The sequence below is a fragment of the Vulpes lagopus genome, chromosome 12 (assembly GCF_018345385.1).
Source record: "Vulpes lagopus strain Blue_001 chromosome 12, ASM1834538v1, whole genome shotgun sequence".
Classification (NCBI taxonomy): domain Eukaryota; kingdom Metazoa; phylum Chordata; class Mammalia; order Carnivora; family Canidae; genus Vulpes; species Vulpes lagopus.
Window position 1 is genome coordinate 35,122,850 of NC_054835.1, and position 18,982 is coordinate 35,141,831.

The 18,982-nt window shown below is 57.9% G+C and overlaps 1 protein-coding gene across 1 annotated transcript; it reads right to left on the reverse strand.

Annotated features, from left to right (window-relative positions):
- Positions 1–3,208: 3,208 nt before the first annotated feature.
- Positions 3,209–16,728, reverse strand: XYLT2 (xylosyltransferase 2). Its single transcript, XM_041726393.1, has 11 exons — positions 16,517–16,728; positions 9,824–10,316; positions 9,361–9,536; positions 8,876–9,078; positions 8,376–8,456; positions 7,992–8,208; positions 7,735–7,911; positions 7,236–7,498; positions 6,754–6,949; positions 5,800–6,133; positions 3,209–4,450 (listed from the first exon to the last, which is right to left on the reverse strand). The coding sequence occupies exons 1-11, from the start codon at positions 16,649–16,651 to the stop codon at positions 4,128–4,130; spliced, it is 2,598 nt and encodes an 865-aa protein (XP_041582327.1). The 5' UTR covers positions 16,652–16,728; the 3' UTR covers positions 3,209–4,127.
- Between the last annotated feature and the right edge of the window lie 2,254 nt (positions 16,729–18,982).

Sequence of the window (18,982 nt, forward strand, 5' to 3'; positions counted from 1 at the left end):
ATACGTGTAAGAAGTTTAGAGAGGAAAAAAAAAAAAAGTTTATTTTTTTTTTTTATTTTATTTTTTTTTTAAAAAAAAAGTTTAGAGAGGGACAAACTTGGGGGGTGGGGAAGGAACTGCTGGCAGGGCTAGACAGCCTTAGAAGTGGGTCTGAGGGGGCCAAGGAGGACTCTAGGGCCTGAACTCAGACTCTGGTTCCCAACCCCTTCTCCACTATCATGGACCATGGTGTCCCAGAACTCGGCAGGTAAGGGCCCAGCCAAACAGCATTCTTCCCAAGTAGCTTGCTCTAGGTGACCCCATAGATGAAGAGGCTGGGCTTCCAGTCCATGGTGAGAGGTCAAGGGTACTTCTGATCCAACCCTAGGACTCAGGACAGCAGTAGGTACTCCTCGGTGGCCACAACTATGGCTAGGAGGCTATTGTGCATGGTGATCTGTGCACGCAGAACAGCAGTGGCAGAGGGGTGGCAAGAAGGGGCATCAGCCTCGAGCCACCTTGACGACAGCCAGCAGGGCCACCCCCCAACCAGGAACTCTGGCCCAGAGGAGCAACTGCATTCAGAGCCAGAGCATCTTTGAGCAGGTCTCCAGGTTGTCAGCCTCTGCCTCTGCTCATCCTGCCAATGCGGTGCCATGATCTCATGTCCCACAGAGGGCATTCCCCTCTGCGGGCCTGGCAGCCATGAAGATCCCTCTACAACTTTCATTAGAGGCTGGCAGGAATAGACTCAGCTTCTGGTATACCAGCCAGGGGAGCTCCAACTCACACCAACCTCTGTACTTCTCAGTTCCAGATAACCTCCCAGCGACTCTGCCTCGACACTTCCCAGTGGCCCAGATAACTGGGCTCAGGATGCCAATTGGCTCTCTTCTGCTCTTGGCTCCCCTCTCTAAGGGAACTGAGGGGTCCAAGGTTGCCCTGGAATCCAGGCACAGGGGCAGTGGGGGAAGGGAGGACACAAAATAACAAAAGCGTCTCTGCCCAGGCCCTCCTCCTTCCTCCAAAGGAATTCTGCAGCCCAGGGGGTCCAGCCTGCCCCAGCCACCCCCACTCCCATCCCAAATCCCACCTGCCCTGAACCCTGATCTTGACCCCAGTGGCCCAGCCAGGGGAGGATTTCAGAGAAAGCTCAAAGAGCCCAAGCCTCCAGGCTGAGCTAACCTTCTAGAAAGATGGGGGTGGGAATAGCAACAGAGAAGCTGCGCTTGCTCTTGCCTCAGTGGCTTGCACAAGGGAGAGGCTGAGAGAGGAGGGCCTCCGCAGCCAAACCTGCCTTCTGAACCGACCAGGGGTTCTAGAGCCTGGAGCCTGGTCCGGGTTCCAACTCAGGAGGCTACAGCAGTGCAGGTGAAGCTGCCCTGCAAATCTCCTGGGGGAGCTTTGAAACCATACCTTCACTGCGTTCCCACCCCACACCAATGAACTCAGAACCCTCAGTCAGGATGCCCCACCACTGGGCTAAATGTGCAAACTCAGGACATTCACGGCAAAGGACAGTCATGAGTAATACGTAACCAGGGCCTGCTGTGATGGGGTGAACGTGGCAGGGGCTGAAACAACGCATGCCCCATCAAGGTCAAAAAACTGTTGTGCTAACCCAACAAACAGCCCAGGTGAACCCTGCCAACTGGGTGGGGAGTCCTCAGCCAGCCAATGATCTGACCATTACTACCTGGGCATACATACCTGGTTAATATCTTTTTATCGACCTAAGAGTTGATGTCAAAAAAAAAAAAAATCTAGAGACTCAGAGGGAGTTTCAGAAGTTCACAAAAATAGCAGCCAGAAAAATGTCATCCTAGTGCCTAACCACGCACTATTTCCTAGGAGGTCTTGCTGTCAGCTCTTTCCTGGCGACCTGCCCTAAGGAGGGCAAGAGGTGATGTGAGTGGTACACAGGCCTCCTGCCTCCGTCGGGAGCCTGCTGCCACCGCCTGAGAGCTGTGACTTCGGGCTCATCATTTCAGTTTCCTGATATGCCAGATGCAGACAATAAAAGTGCTAGCCTCACAGGGTTGTGAGGATTCAACGAGATCCTGCGTGCAGGGTCGGCACTGGCTGAGCAGACAACCCCACCGCCCTTCCTGGCGGTCAGGGGCGCCCCCTCCTGGCCACTGGGAAAACTAGACATGTGGCAGTCTACCCCGGAATGAAACTCTTTGTTCCCCCAAGCAAAGCTGAGCAAGAGGCATGACCGGCTGATGGATTTTTTTTTTTTTAAGATTTTATTTATTTCAGAGAGAGAGAGAGAGAGAGAGAGAGAAGCAGGCTCCCCGCTGAGCAGGAGCCCCATGCAGGGCTCAATCTCAGGACCCAGAGAGAGAGAGAGAGAGAGAGAGACAGAGAGAGAGAGAGAGAGAGAGAAGCAGGCTCCCCACTGAGCAGGAGCCCCATGCAGGGCTCAATCTCAGGACCCAGAGAGAGAGAGAGAGAGACAGAGAGAGAGAAAAGCAGGCTCCCCGCTGAGCAGGAGCCCCATGCAGGGCTCAATCTCAGGACCCTGAGATCATGACCTGATGCCATGACCTAAGCAGCTGCTTAACCCACTGGCACTCCTGATGGGAGGATTTTAAAGATCCGAGAAACCCTTGCTTCCACATTCAGTAAAGTGTGAAGGGCTGATACAGAGCCCCTGCTGACAAAGGCAGGAGACCTGGAGGGAGAAAGGGCTTGGCAGAGGAGGGAGGCTAGACAAACCTTTCCAGCATGGCCCTCCCAGGGCTTAGGATGGTGGCCAGGGACCACTCTTGTCCCTAAAGCTCCAAAAGTAACGATCAGCCCATGGCTGGGGCTGCCTCCATCCTGGAGGATGCACCATAAGTCAGAGCTGGGCAGGAGAGTGAGAGTGAGGAGGGCTCATGGGATGGGCCCCTGGTGATGCCAAAGGCAAACAAGCTGACCTCCTGTGGAGCTGCTGGGTCAAGGCCCTTGACAACTGAATTGGCTTTTGCACTGGTCTACTGGGTGGCAATGAGCAAGTGTCCAAGCCTCTCTGAGCCTGTTTAGCCCTCAGAAAAAAGAGGGAGCTGTTTTAGATGGGTTCTTGCATCCCTCTTAGTTCTTGGATTCTAAACCGTTCCCACTCTAGGGAAGTGAAACCTCCACCTTCTCATGGCTACCAACGCATACCAGTGAAGACGTTCAGGAGAAGGCCAGACAGTGACAGCTTCCCAACACTCAGGAGGAAAAGACACAGAGGCTCGACTTAGAGAGATAGAGATATATTTCTTCTGTTGCATATTTCAGACTTCACACTGAGCTTCAGGCACAATGCTGCTCTAGGTTCTTCTGAGAGCCCCGACAGAGTCCTCTTCCCACACTGCTCATGAGGGCTCGCCCCTCCAGGGCGGGAGCCCAGGCCCTGCTTGCAGTTCTGGGTACCTGGGAGACTCTGTGTTGGTCTCAGCAGGCCCTGATGCCCTGCCTTGCCTACCAAGGGGCAGGACATGCCGGAAAGCCCTTGAGCCAGCCCCACCCCTTCTTTTACAGTCCCCTGGCTATAAGAGGAGAGGCTGTCTCGCTAGAGTCCAGCTCTGCAGCGCTCCCCCAAATCACCTGTTCTCCGGGCCTCAGAGCCTGGCATGGCACTTGTACCCCTGGAGAGCTTCAGCCATGAGCACCACAGGCCCAGGCGGGGGTGGGGGGGTTGGGGGGGGGAACGAGGCCCTGGAGATTGAGGCCAGCTCAGCCTCCTCCAGAGCAACAGCAGATGGGCTCCTCAGGCCCCTGCTCCCCAGAGCCATGGCCCACTTCCTGGGGCTGCTCTGAGCCCTATTGCACAGTTTTCATTTCCAGTTCCTCCCCCTATCACCCATTAAAAACAACAACCAAAAAACAAAAACAAAAAAACCAAAAAACCAAGAAACCTAGAAGGAAAGTGAGGAGGAGCGGGGCATGGAGGCTAGAGCCCTTCTCCCCACATTCCTGCCAACCCTCTGGTCCCCAGCAGAACCATCAGCAATAAGTACCACGCCCATCTTCCCTGCCGTCTGCTCGGGTTCTTAATGGCTGGCAAGGACGTACTGCCTGGGCCTCTGGTTCTTGCCTGCTGTGAGGGGAACACCCCTCCATTGTCTGTAAGGTGCAATTCCCCGGGTCATCCGGAGGTGTTGGCTGGGGCCCTGCTACCTGAGTCGCCCGTCTGCTTTGACAGGCCCCAGCTCTGATTTGGGGTCGGGGAACACAGAGCTCCAGCTGGTCAGTCTGCAGAGCTCCAGGGAGGGGCAGGCGGAGGGGCCCATGGCACACAGTCCGGCCACAGACCAGAAGCCACTCAGCTCCCCATCTGTCCAGGCCTCAAGTGCCGGGCCTGTGAGCTCTGCATGCCGGCGGGCGGCCTCCTCTGCGGGCTCTGGCTGAGGCAGGTTCAGGATGCCACTGAGGCCCTGGAAACTCTGCTCCATGTACTCGTTGTGGGGTGGCCCGGCGTGCAGCCAGCTGGCATCATCTGGGGGGTGCAGAAGAGGCAGTAAGTGAGCCCTGCCTAACTGATTCCAAGAAGGCCAGACCCTGGCATTCAGGTCTGGGCACCCCAGCTTCTGTCCCAACTCGAACAGAGTCACAACTCGCTGAGTGACTTGTGACCTTGTGCTAATCCACAGAACTTTTTATACCTGTAAAACTGTTAGTTTTATAAAATCAAGACCAGGGGGATCCCTGGGTGGCGCAGTGGTTTAGCGCCTGCCTTTGGCCCAGGACGTGATCCTGGAGACCCGGGATCGAGTCCCGCATCGGACTCCCGGTGCATGGAGCCTGCTTCTCTCTCTGCCTGTGTCTCTGCCTCTCTCTCTCTCTCTCTCTCTGTGTGACTATCATAAATAAACAAAAAAAAAAAAAAGAAAAAAGAAAAGTGAAATCAAGACCATAATTTCTGAATTCCCAACTTGACGATTTGGAAGAGTGGATTCAAGGCACTTTGGAAGATAAGGTAACTTTCCCATAATGGTCTGGTCTCTGTCTCCTATGCCCCTTCTCAGCCACTTCCAGTGGTTCCCAGAGCCATCAGGGGCCCCACACTCAGGCCCTCCTAGCTTTGCTGGCCTTCCTTCCCACGCCCTTATCTCCTACCCCCTCGGCCCCGTTTCCCTCATGCACCAGATGCCTGTGGGGTTTGTCTCCTCAGCTTAGAATAGCCTTCTCTGTCTATAAAATTCCAGCTCATCAGGGCTCAGCTCCAATACCGGCCTGCTGGAAAGCTGGCCTCCATTTGTCCCCACCTCCTGCATCAGGCTGGGAGTCCCGGGAGAACAGGGGTGTGGCTCGTCTGCTCTGGATCTGCCACAGCACCCCAGTACCCCATCTTTGTCTGGGTTACCCTTGCTCTGACCCACCTTCTCTGTGATAAGACATAGCCAGAGCAAGAAAACATCTACCTCCCTATTGAGCACCTACTGTATACAAGCCACTTTTACCCATATACTCATCCCTAATATCTCCCAGGAGGCAGTTGTATTAGGCCCTCCTTGAGGGAACCTGAAGCCTATGCCTGTGGGGAGGGCCATGGGACCCTGCCCACCCAGCCACATGATGGACTGGGTGGCCAATCGGATCAGAAGGCCAAGTAATCTGCTGAGGATAAAGGCACAATTAAAGTGTCAAAGCAATATTCCAAAACCAAGTCCACCTGGCCACCAAGCTTGCCTCACTACCCTAGCACGGTGTGGGGATCCTAAGGGACAGACCATCCAGGCCCCAACCTTGCCTCTTCCCCTACTCGAGGGTCAGCTCTGATGGTCTACCTCTTGGGGTCACCAGCACAAATTGTATCCTGTCTGGCTTCTGGGCCTAGATCCTTACCTTTCCTGAGAGGTAGTTTGCGGTTGAAGGTCAACGGCAGCACGAGGAAGCGGGTCTCACCCAGGGGTTCCCAGAATTGAAGCAGTCGGACAGTCCAGGCCCCGGGCCGCAGGGGCCGGCTCAGTGGGGGCTTGTACTGCGTGACCTCGGTGTCCGCGTCTACCGCAATGTCATAAGACGTGGCTACCACGTATGTGGGGTCGATCCACACCACAGTAGCTGTGAGGTTGGGGCCCCGGGCCCAGCGCTGCATGGCTACAGGCTCATCCAGTGGCCCCAGCAAACCCCCAAAGTTCCGGAAGAGACGCTCTTTGGGGTCCCACTCAGTGCCAACCTGTAGGGAGGGAGGCAGCTGGGCAGGAGCCGGGTGGAGGGGAGGGCAAGTCCTCTCTACTCTGCTGCTGCCTCTAACTCTCTGCATGACCTTGGGCCAGTCACTGTATCTTTCTAGGCCTCAGTTTCTCCATTTGCAAAAGGAAGAGCTTGGACTAGGATTTTTCTAATATCTTTCTCAGCTCTGAAATTTGTTCTGGACTCCTGTTCTGGTTTGTTCCATAGTGGTAGGGGCAGTAAGGCAGAGATGAGGTTGGAGGCTTTGCCCAGAGACCATCCCCACATGAAGCCACGGCCTCTGAGAAAGAGCCAGAGGAAGGACACTCCAAAGCCTAATGGAATCTCCAAGTCCCTCTAGAAGAAAGCCACCATGGTTTAGAAGACTGGGCTTGCACTGTAGGGCAACTACAGTCTCTACCCTGCTCACTGCATGCCCTCTGTGCACCCTGGGGTGGGAGGCCCTCCTCAGCGTGCACCTGCCAGGGAGACACTGGCTCCATTGCTGGGAAAGAAGAGCCCGTGCACCCAGTCCTTATCCCTCCCTTGGTGTCTGTCCCCCTCTCCCCACTACCCTGGGTCTTGCTGGGGGTCAAGAGAAAGCAAGGGGAGGGCCTGTCCCACCTCCAAACTCTGGAGCCGGCTGGCCTGGTCACTGCGCCCCAACAGCTTCAGCGACCCCTGGGGCATCAGCCACATCTCAAGCGTCTCTGCCGGCCCCTGGGCTGAGGGCTGCACCGCCTGCGTCACCAGGTAGCCCTGGAAATGGTCGTCATAGAAATACAGGTGCACGCTGGACGGCAAGCCCCTGGGCTCAAACCTAAGAAGGTTCCAGCAGGGAGAAAGGGAGATGCCATCAGCACACTCGAGTTGGCCTGGAGTCCCAGGGAGGGGGCTCTGGGGAGTCCCCCATCCCTAGGCACTTCTTTTGCCCCAGATCTCACACCCACGGCACCTATGTGCCTCGCTCTCGCTCGCTTTGTTCTATTTGCATTTTCCCCTGCTTCCGACTGGGGGCTCCCTGGGGCTCCCTGGCTCTTTCTGACTGGCCTCCCCATGGGGTGCCACACGCTGAGGGCCTGCGGTATGTCGAAGGGAGGTCTCACCTGCAGAGTGGGGTGGCCAGTGGGGGTATAGCGGTGGCAGCATGGCGCAGGCTGAGGCGGGCGAAGGCGGTGTAAGCGGTGAGCATGACGTCACTGAGCCCACCAGGGCCATCGGCCGCGTCATAGGTGTTCTCCCAGTAGGCCTTGAGGGCTGGCGTGCCCGGCGGGTAGCTGCCATACAGGTGGAAGTCCAGGATTTCCAGTACCTCCTGGTTCACAGTCGACTCAAACTTCCGGGCGAAGAAGGTGGGTCTGGAGACTTGCTGGAGCAAGAGAGGCAATGGGGATGAAGGGGTCTGGAGGTCCCAGGCGGTGTAGCTAGGGTTGGGGGGGGGGCCCTCCTGGCACCTAGCAATCAGGGTCCTGGGACCTTTCCTCCTGCCATTGGAGCCCCAGCCCCCCAGGTTCCCCGAGGTGCTCACCCTGATTCCTTTCTCGCAGACAGAGGCTGGGGCCAGGAGGGGGCAGGGGGCTGGGACAGGGGGTCCTAGGAAAGCACCTGCAGCCGGAGGAAGTCCTGCGGCTTGAAGTCGTTGGGCGAACAGCCACACCAGTCCACAATGTGCTTGTACTGGCACTTGCAGCCTAGCCTGCGGTTCCAGTTGGTGACGCGCAGGTTGTTGTCCACCAGGCTCTCGCAGGCTGGGCTGTTCTCCAGCACCGTGTGGAAGAAGGACTGCGGGCGGGGTTGAGGGTGAGCCACGGGCACCCCGTCCCACGGCCTCCCTGGCCCGGCTGGGGACGTGGGTTACCCACCTCAGCGGGGAGCAGCGTGTATGTGTAGAACTGGCGCAGCTGAGCCACGAGCGGGTCGTCTGTGTATACCACATACTCCACAAAGCTGCGTGTCAGCACGAACCAGTCGGAGCCGCCGTCCACCACGATGCCTGCTGGGATCTGCCGCTCACCCAGGCGCCACATGTGTGAGTCACACTCATGGAAGAGCCGGTCCAGACCCTGTTTCTTGATGAACCTGCAGGTGGCAGACAGGCCATGATGAGGGTCATGGGGGGGGGTTGGGGGAGGGCAGGCTCTCTTGTGTGCCTAGGGACCAGCAGGCCTCAATCTGGGTGGGCTTGGTTTGTAGGCTCTACAACCGGGCTGCAAGCAGGGCAAGGGGGGGCCTCCCCGACCCCTCACCTGGAGTTGTCCCGGCCATGTGACTTGAGGAAGTTCTTGTCTCGGTTCTTAGACAGGAAAGCCACCAGCTCCTCGTTGGTCCTGGGGAGAGGATGGGGCATGGGCAGTGTGTCTAAGGGGACTGGCTCAGGCCCAGGGCACACTCCCCACTGGCACCCCTGTCTTCGCCCTCTGCCCCTCCCTGCCTCACGGACAGCTGTCCTGACCACATGCCCTGCCCCCAGATGATGCTCTGCGGTGGTGGGCACCTACAGCCCTCCTCCGCCCCTTGCCCTTTGACCATGTGCCCCATGTCTGTCCAGGCCTCTGCTTACTTCCTAGTCTCTTGTCACTCTCAATCCTGACATCACCTTCACCAGCCCCTCCCCTTAAAACGAGGCTGTGGTCCGGGGAGCAGAATGAGGCCTGGGGGAAGGGAAGGAGTCAATCAGGCCCCTCCCATGCCCAGGACCCCCACAGGCCACCTTCTGCTCTGGAGGATTCAGAGCACTGCCCCCTACCTGGTTGGGTAGTCGGTGGCACTAAGATTGATGAAGAAGTCCCAGGCCCAGCCAGGCACCTCCAGCAGGTCCTGCATGCTCCGCAGATACATCCGCAGCAGGCTGGCCCCGCCCCAGATGGTGACCATGCGCCAGGGTGTCACCCGCACATTATCATATTGCCGGGCCAGCTCCACCACCTCGCGGTGCAGGTAGTTGGAGCGCTGCGGGGGTAGGTGGGGGTACTCAGCAGCCGCAGGGGGCCCCCCCACTAGCATGACAACCTCCCCACCCCATCTCCAGGACAAGTGACATGTAATGGAGAGACTGCAGGGCAGGGCTCCAGCTCCTAAGGGGCTATGTCACCTGTGCTGGCTGTTCTCCACATTCTAGGTCTCCTCTCCTATATGTGGGTCATCTGAGCAGATCAGAGAGCCTGGCTATCTGTGACCTTCTGGGTCTCGATGCTACTCGCTCAGATTCCTGTGTTGTCCCCCCAACAGTACCTTGTCTACATGGATATAAAAGAAATGCTGCTCATGGTAGACAGCCTTGAGGAGACGCTTTAGCTGGCGGATGGCACGGCCATGAACCACCAGCATGTAGGCGATTCGTACTGGGGGGCCGTCCACGGGCTGCTGGGCCCGGACCTCGTCCCACTGGATGCCGGGGTTCATCTTCCCTGAGAGGAGAGAACAGGGCATCAGTGAGGCCCCTCACCAGGCCACAGGGTGGCAGGGAGGCGGGAAGAGGGACTGCCTGCCTTCCAAGGGAGGACCCTGGACTTGGAGCCTGACACTCCCTGGTCCTAGCTCTGCCCCTGTCGCTTAGTGCACTTTATCGCCAGCTCAGCTAGGGCGGTGGGCCCCTCTGAGCTTCCCTCCTCTGAGAAACGAGAGTGAGGATCCCTGCTGTGCCACCCCCCGAGGGTTACCACCCCTCTGCCCAATGCCTGTCTCTTATTCTTACCAGCCAGCTGGCAGTGCCTGGGCACAGCCTTGGGCATGAGGTTCCCGGCCTGGTGCAGGCACACCACGTTGGCGATCTCCTGCTGGCACTGCTTGGAGCTGGCCCGGGCCAGTGCGGACAGCGCGTCCTTGCCCACGATCTCACACTTGGGGGTGAAGCCATTGTCCGTGGGCTGAGGGGCGCCCTCCACACTCCCCGTGTCTCCATGTGGTGGAAAGCCAGCCGCCCCGACCAGCGCCTCCCCGGCTGCCGCCCCGCTCAGGTTCTGGCGGCCAGGGGCCTCCGGGGGCGGGGCCGGTGGGACCCGGCGGCTGGCCCTGTGCCGGCTGGTGACAGCCCGGACCACCTTGGCCACGGGCATGCCCGGGCTCTCAGCACGGCCCCGCCAGCGCCCATGCCTTCTGCCTGTGCTGCCACGCCGCCCGGCTGAGCTGTCCGTGTCCTTGGAGCCCTCGCCGGGGTCCAGGGGCCGTGGCTTCCTCTGCCTTCCTTTCTGTAGAAGACAGGCAGACCCAGGTCACAGGGACGGTCACTGTCCTCCTGCCCTGTAGCTCCCCTGCTGGCCTCAGGCCTACAAGACCCAGCCTTACCCTCTGCCCCGAGGGGTGCCATTCATTGGAGGACTCTGCACAAGGAATGCTTCCCCTGGGAGGCCTCCCTGACTCACCAGGGAGGAGGTGCCATCTGCCCCGTGGCCCCACTGCCCCACATCCCCACATGCTCAGGCCACAGGGCACTGTGTCCACCTTGTACTTTTGAATCAGACACTGCTCTTTTTTTCAGCAAATATGAAAGTGAAGGTCTGCATATGTCACAAAAGAAAGGCATGGAGACCCTGCAGAGGACGCAGGAGTCCCGGCCAGGCCCCGGGTGGGGACAGGGAGGAAACAGGAGGAGACAGGAGGAAAGCACTCTACCAACTACAGCGTTTCCACGTGGCGGTGCGGAGGCCATGAGAGCCAAGGGGCCTCGCCTGCTGGGGAGCACGGGGAAGCCTGAGACCCTGGTGGAGTTGGAGTGCGTGACTCTCACCGGGTTCACACCTACGGACGATGGGGAGGGGGTGGGGGCGGGCAGGAGTCAGCAGGCCGAGCCTGAGACTGCCAAGCCAGCCTGCCCCTGGTGTTAGAAGGGACAGAAGGGAGAGCTTCAGACAACAGCGCAGCCCGGGACAGCCTTGGCCAGCTGGTGGGAACGGTGCAGACGGCCGGGAACCACTGCCGCACGCAGGCACTGGCCAGACGGCTGAGGCAGGGCCGCAGGGCACCCGCGGCTGGAGGCTGCTACCTAACTGCTCCTCGAGGTACTTCTTCCTAGAAGGGAAATCCCGGCCGCCACACCCGCCTCCTGGCTCCTATGTCTCTCCTCCAACCAGGTACTCCCCTAGATGGCCCAGCACACCTGACTCCCCCTCTCCCTGTCCCCCTTCTCGGCACCCCTCCTTTTTGGACCAAATCCCACCCATCCTCCAAGATCCAGCTCCAAGTCCCCAATGTGAACCATCCCGTTTGCCCAGGAGGGGAACATTCCTCTGGCAGGCTGGGCTCCCAGGTGAGGGACCGTCACCCCAGCCCCATCTCCCCCTGTCCAGCGGAGTAGCTGGCACCCAGAGGACATGTGGCTCCTGTCTGCTGGCTGAGATGACTCCCCCAGGCTGCCGACCTTCTCTGAGCAGGTAGGGAAGGAGGTGGGAGCGTGAACGAGACAGAGAGTGAGCTAGTGTGCTGGAAGGAGCTGTGACGGCCATCTGCCGCGCCCTCACCATCCCCTGGGACCCCTCCGTGGGCCTCCCCACCCATGCACCACAGGCCTCACCTTCTCTGGCCTGGCCTCTCGACAGACAGTATGACCTGCCGGTCCATAGCAGCCTCCTCACTAGACCCCCAGCTGCCCTCCTGGGGCTTCTGCTGCTTCCCCGGCTGCCTTGGCCCACTCTCCTTGGTCTCCCCAAGGCCACTCTGGGGCCCTTCCTGACCCTCGCTTCCCGGGGGGACCTGAGTCCAGCCACTCTCGGGTTTCTCCCTCTGGCCTGGACTTCTCCCTTGAACCTTCAGGTGTTTAAATGCCTGCCTGCCCCTTCAATATCTCCCTTGGGAACTTGATAGACCTTTCGAACCCACCAGTCCAAAAGTGAGCTCCTCCACTTCCTCCCCGACCTGTTAATGGCGACCCTCTCTTTCAGGTCATTGGGGGGAGTCATCTTGACTCTAGTTTCCCTCAGACCTCACATCGATCCCTCACCAGTAAGCCCTGGTGGGACCACCTTCATGATACATCCAGAGTCTCACCACCTCTCCCGACCTCCATCACCGCCACCCCTGCCCAGCGTCCCTGGTCCCCCTGCTCCTCCTCTGGCTTCCTGATGGTCTATTCCCATCACAGCAGCCCGTGTTCCTGTTAAAACAAGCCCCACCTCACTGCCCCTCTGCACCAAACCACCCATGGCTTTCCCTCCAAGGGCAAACCCCAAAGGCCCTCCAAGAGCCTACAGAGGCTCCGGGAGCTGTGTCTGGCCACCCCTCCCCTTCTGATCTCATCTCCTACTAACCTCTCCTCACACTCACTCTCCTCCAGCCACAGTGGCCTCTCAGTGTCCCTCCACACTACCTGCCAGGCACTGTCCCCTGTGCCTGGAATGCCCTCCCCTAGAGGTCCCCACCACCCAGGCCTTGCCCCCTTCAATTCTCTGCTCAGATGGCATCTTCCCACCAAGGCCCACCCTGATCCACTGGGTGCAAACTCCAGCTCTCCTTCATCCTCTGCTTCATTTTTCCCACAGCACTTACTTCCTTCTCTCATGCTAGAAGGTATTTATTGCTTCTGTGTTATTCTGTGTCTCTCCACTCACGAGAACGTAATGTCCATGAGGACCGGGCTTGTGTTGTTTTGTTCACTAATGCATTCCAAGAGCCCAGAAGAGTGTCTGGGAATGGGAGACACTCCATAAATATTGGCTGAATGAATGAATGAGAGTAAAGCTCTTGGTACAGGCTCAGCATTCCATAGATGCTGACACCCTTATTATTATTATTATTATTATTACTATTACTATTACTATTACTATTACTATTATTATTACCATCACTGGAAAAGGATTAGGACATACTCAAATGGGAGGTCAGGAGAGGCGCCAAGGCCCTCAGACATTTTGGACTCGATTGGGTTGAGTTGTCCCTGTTCCTCCCCCTGTTCCCGTCAGAGCACAGGAGGCACCTCGAGTGTCAGGCTGACAGCTACCTTAGGGCCAGACCCCCTACTCCACCCAAGCACCTATGCTCTCTGTGTATGGCACCCAGCCAGCCCTCTGATCTCTCGAGAGGAGCCCGATGAGAGCTAGGGGCGTCCACCCCCATCTGAGGAGACACTACAAGAGGGAAGGCAGGGTGGGAGGAGGAAGATCTCCCCACGCACGTTGGGGAGGGCAGCCAGGAAGGGTTACTGCAGCTCCATGGGGCTGAGTGTACGTCAACCAGGTGACATCTGACCTGGCTACATGGTGGGCATGGAAAGACATTCCCGAGCTTAGGTGGCTAGAGATGGCAGAGAAGCTGTGGGCTCTTGGGTGGAAGCTGGTACCAGCAAGACAGGAAGCTGGTCAAGAGGGCAGGGCATGGGGCACGTGGCCAGGCTGGCTGCGGTGGGGGACAGGATGTGAGAGGAGATGGACCGCTTGGTGTCCTGCACTGCAGCAGGGCACCGGCTGATCCTGAGAAGGTCAATCTCAAAGAAAGCTGGGGGACCTGAAGGTAGCAGTGACAATGGGGCAGTGGTCCCTGTTGGATGGCCAGCCCCCACCTCCCCCTCCTCCCACCAATGATCATATGGGCATCAGCAGGGCCCCATACTTGTGCTCCCAAAGGGACTTTCTCCAGTAGCCCTGAGGTCAGGGTGCCCTTTGATTACTGGCCCTCTGACCTCTGGCCTGGGTGCCTTCAGGCCTTCGAGGATTCCTCTGCCCTCTGAGGAGGCATTCAAAGTCCTGGCCACTTTGCAGCTCTGCAGTCCTCCTTGGTACCCTTCTCTGAGCCCCAGAGACAGAGAACACAGAATCACTTACCCCACACCCCACCTTCAGACTTCTCAGCCTGTGTTTAAAGTAAGTGGTGAGACCATGTTTGTGAAAGCTTTTAAAACCCTAAAGTGGCTCTTTGGATGTTAATGGTCAGCCCTAGTCTCCACTCTAGCCCCTGCACAGATGGGTAGAATGTGCATCTGAAATGCACATCTGGCCCCACCACCCTCCTGCTTCACTTACAACCCCTCCCTCGGGGTCTCTAGGATGTGCCCCAGACTAGCTCTTGAACCTTCTTCCTGAGAACATGCCACACCCTCCTTCCCCCCACACCCTCCTTCCCCTTCCTCGAAGACACCAGCCAGCCACGCCCATTCTCTGCAGGGCCTCTACCCAGACTCTGTCCCCCTTGTCCCCAGGATGACTGGCTTCTCCAGCACATGTGCTGCTTCCCAGCAAAGCCTCCCCCCATCACCCAGCTCCACCAACCCCCTTGATACTGAGTTTCCTTTCCACTTTCAGGCTCTCCCTGTGTACCATCTCTCCAGCGCCTGGGCCTCCTTGTCTACGTTGTTTATTTCTGTATCCCCAGTCTTAGCCCAGTGCCTGCTAGGAAGTGTGAGTTAACAAACATTTGTTGACTGACTGACCAACTGGATGGATGAGTCCCTATTCCCAGTGTGCACAGCCAAGATAATATTTACTGGTGGCTCAGTGAGCACCAGGAACTCCTAAATACTTCACGAGCATCATTTTCTCTTGATCTTCATGATCACCCAGTGAGAGAGGTGCTACCAGTACCCCCTCTTGAGGAGGGACACTGCCGAGGACACGGAAGGTTAGGAGACATGCCTGTGGTCTTACTGCCACTTAGCAGCAGTGTGGGAAGAAGACCTGGGATGGGGAGGCGGGGCGGTCGGTCGCATGCTGGCGCCCACTTTCCTAGGCACCCTTCCACAATGCCTGGCTACCCCCAGCTTGGACGATGTGGCTGCTGAATGGGTCCAAGTACTGATGGCTGCCTGGACTGCACAACCTTTAGGTCACTGAGGATCTTTTCCGTTCCAGTCCAGTCCAGCCCTAGCAGCTTCTGCCAGGAACCTGGATGAGGAGGTGGGGAGGTGGGATCCCAACTACTCTACTGCCCCAGTTCTCCACCCCAGGCTGTGGGCAGGGCAGCAGGGATTCCAGGCCTGGACAATCTCTTGGCCCATTCAGAGACTCACAGACTCAGGGCCATTGGTTTCTGCGAAGCCTCAGATGTGCCATGGCCCTCGCCAGAGTGGTCACCGGCCTCTGCTCACATACTCTGGGGTCCGAGCACTAACTGCCTTCGGAGAATGTCTCAGCTGCTCAGACAATCTTCTTACACTGACCCCCAAAACACTTCTCGTCCTCCTCCTCCTTACTGGTCCACACAGAATAAGCTCACTCTGCTCGGGTGTCACAGAATCAGCCTTTTCCTGACCCCACTCAGCTCCTTTTGGAGTTATGGTCTCACATGACTCTGTTACAGCTCCTGCACCATCCCAGCCTCTTGGTTCTCTCCCAAACCACAAGGGCAGTCCTTCTCCCAGTCTCCGCAACAGGCCTTCCAGACTGCCCAGCTGTAGGAAGGGTAAGTGGACATGGAGGCTCCCTGGCCTTCACACTGCCAGGTGGAGAGGCCTAAGAGGACATGGCAAGCAGAACATCTGACTCTCCGCCCTAGAGGCACCAGAAACAAGGGGGTGGGGGTACGGGCACAGAAGCCCTGCCCTCTGGCCCACAGCTTAGGGCCAGGGTTTGGCCTAACTCCTGGACCTTCCAGGATGGCACATACCCCACTGGACCCTTCTGGACCACCCTGGTAGGGGACGTGTCTGGGCCTCCAGCTGAAACCAGCCAAGAGTGAGTGACACTCTCAGAGCAGGGACCTGGGTACTGAGCTGGACAGGTTTGTCCCTTCTCTGGGGCCTGAGGCTCTGCTAACCCAGCTGATGCTATCCCCATTCCCTAAGAGCTAGAGCCCACCCACCCTCCCTTCCCTAATGTCCTGGGGCTACTCACCAGCTCACTTCCCCCGTCATCTCCTCCTGAAGACCCCCACCTTTCTTCAGACCCCAGGCTAAGAAAGCCATGCCCGGGGGACACTCCAGTTCTCTCCCTTGGGGTCACTCCCTGTTCGCTCAGTGGCCGTACCGACTTCCAGCCCCGGGCTCCACTTCTCCAGCAGTGGCTGCCGCTCAGGCGCGGCTGGGCGCGGACGCCCGGGGTCCCCCGGCCCCGCTCCTCCGCCCACCACGCGCACACCCCCGCCCCCTCCCAACTTCAGAAAGTTTGGCCTGGGGCTCCCCACCTCCGAGCAGGCTCGGGCCCGGCCCCGCCCCCCGGTCCTGCTCCCGGCGCCTGACCTTCAGAGCTCCCCGGTCCGGAGACCACCCCACCAAGCCCCGCTCCTCCCGCGCGGGCCCCCGTCCGCCGCGGCCCGGGCCTCCGGGTCACGCACCGCCCCCGCGCGCAGTCCCCGGGGCCCTCCTGGGAAAGGGGCGCCAGGGGGCCGATGCCCGCTCCCGGCGGCCGCCCGCGCCGGCACGCACGCGGCGGGTGCCCCACTTCCCGGCCGGGCCGCCCGCAGCCCCACCAGGACCCCGCGCGCCCCCGCGCCGGCCTGCCCGCCCGCCCGCCCGCCGTCGGAGCACCTCGCCCGGCTCGTCCTCCTCCAGGCCGCTGAAGCTCCACACCACCAGGCCCTGCAGCAGCAGGATGGCCAGCGCCGTGGCGATCGCCAGCTTGTAGCGCCGCACCAGCTTCTGCACCCGCGCGCTCGCCACCATCTTCCTGCCCGGGACGCGGGGCGCGCGCCCAGCCCTGCAACCCGGCCGCGGGCGCGCGCCTGGGCGCGGACCGAGCCGGCTCCCCCCTCCCAAGGAGGCGGGCCGGGCGCGCGCCGGGGCGGGGCGGGCCGGGGGGGCGGGCCGGGGGCGGGCCCGGGGCCCGGGGGCGGGGCCGGGGGCCGGGGGCCGGGGGCGGGGCCTGGGGCCGCGGGCCGCCTCCCCGGCGGTGCCTTCCCGGTCTTCGCCCGCGGCGGCTCCTGCACGCGCTCACCTGCTCGTGGACGGAAAACCGGCCGCCCGACCTCCCTCGCCGCCTGGGGTCGCGGGGTGAGGGTGGGGGTGGGGGTGGGGGTGCGGCAACTCAGCTCGGTGCTGATTAGCTCTCCGCCCCGGGCGCGCAGAGGATACTAGAGCTCCCAGGAACGCCGAGATGGGAGAGGTTGTGTAAGCGCGACAGGCCCCTGCTTAAAGCCCTGGAGGCCTCACTAGCTGGGCAAAGTCTAACCACCCCCCCCCTTGATTGCACGCGAGGCCTTGCACAAAGCCTTGTTTCGTCTCGCCTCTTTTCATCCTAAGGGTCTTTTTTTTTTTTTCCTAAGGTATCCACAACTACTTTTTTTTTTTTTAAGATTTTATTTTTTATTTATTCAGAGAGAGAGGGGCAGAGACACAGGCAGAGGGAGAAGCAGGCTCCATGCAGGAAGCCCGACGTGGGACTCGATCCAGGGTCTCCTGGATCACACCCTGGGCTGCAGAAGGCGCTAAACCGCTGCGCCGCCACCGGGGCTGCCCTCATCCTAAGGGTCTTAAGACCTCTCCTAGAGCCATGGTTCCCAAATTCTAGGGTGCATCGGAAGCACCTGGAGGACTTGATAAAACAGATTGCTGCTCCCCATCCCCAAAGTTTCTGTTTTAGTAGGTCAGGAGTGGGGCCCCGAGAATTAGAATTTTCAACAAGTTCCCAGGTGATGCCGATGCTGCTAGTCTGGGACTACACTTGGAAAACCATTAGACCTTTGCATATCGGTTTTCTGTGCCAAGTGCTAGCAGCTGTTACCTGCCTCCGTCCTCTTCGCAGCCCATGGCATCCCTCCCACCAAGTGTTTCCCCAGCACTGCGCGGTGGAGCACTAACTATATAGACAGGTGTGATTTCTCTGGGATCATGCGTTATTCACCTTTGAATCCTTGAGGTGACATTGGACACCCAGCAGTGCTCAGTAAATGTTGCAAAAGAAAGAGGAGGTGAAGCCCAACTTGCTGTTTAAACAGCTGACCCTAACAGTTTTTGAGGGTCTGGCATGTTCAAGCACCGTGTAGACAAGGCATGGGTGCCAGCAGCCCTCCCCTGAACCTGGCATACCCACGGAGAGAGGGAAGAGAAGCCAGAAAGCAGTGCCCATCAAAGCAAGGTACATGCCCAACTGATGAAGCCAAGCAGCATGAGAACGAAGCAATAAAAAGAGCAAACCCAAGATTGAAGATTTAAAATAAAGACTGTAATGATCCACTACAGAGCGGTCTGGAAGAAGAAATAGTTAAAAAAGATTTTTTTTGGAAGGCAATGTTAAAGGGGTTTGGAAGTTGCCAGGCCATAAACTTGGTGAGGGAATTCTAAGCTGTGATGCGTACAGGAGATCCAGTTATTTGGTGGCACTTAAATAAAACCTCTTTTAATCATCTCCAGCCCCTTTGGTATTTGTAATCATTCCATTCTTAAGCCTTAGTTAAATGGGAGAATTGTAAACAATGTTTCAGATGACAGTTTGGCTACTTAAGAGAGCCTATACCTCTAGGATTTTGGAAAACATCAGTTGACATGCCAGCAATTGATATGTTAATTAAATATTGATCTTGTGTGCTCATTAAATCAGGTTCCCTAGGGACTTCTACCTGCCAATACTGCCCCCCCAACACACACGGACTATGAAAACCATAGCTCTATTTTCCACTGATTATTTATATTATATTCATTATATAACATTTAAAACAAAAAATAAGGAATAAACTAAAAATCACCTATAATCCCATCCCTCAAGATAATCATCATTAATATTTTGGTGACCATCTTTTCCTTCATCTGTTAATGTGTTTATGATTTCGGAGGGATAGGGTCATATTACACACATAGTTTTTAAATATTTTTAAGTATTTTTCTCCCTTTCCCCCCATGTTCACAGCTTGGTTTACTTGCTTGCTTCTTTCCTTCGTAACTTCCATCCATCTTTCTCCTAATAATTCACACGCGTGTGTGTGTGTGCATGTGTGTGTGCACAGACACTTTTTTTTACTTGGAATCATTTAAAAAGCTGAATCATATTATGTTCACTTC

What these genes read in the sequence shown, in the direction of transcription:
- XYLT2 (XM_041726393.1), bottom strand. Translation starts at nt 16,651, where the DNA reads ATGGTGGCGAGCGCGCGGGTGCAGAAGCTGGTGCGGCGCTACAAGCTG. An exon ending in CTGGCCACCCCACTCTGCAG is followed by an intron (nt 6,950 to 7,235) that starts GTGAGACCTCCC and finishes GAACCTTCTTAG; the next exon opens with GTTTGAGCCCAGGGGCTTGC. An exon ending in GCCGGCTCCAGAGTTTGGAG is followed by an intron (nt 6,134 to 6,753) that starts GTGGGACAGGCC and finishes CCCTCCCTACAG; the next exon opens with GTTGGCACTGAGTGGGACCC.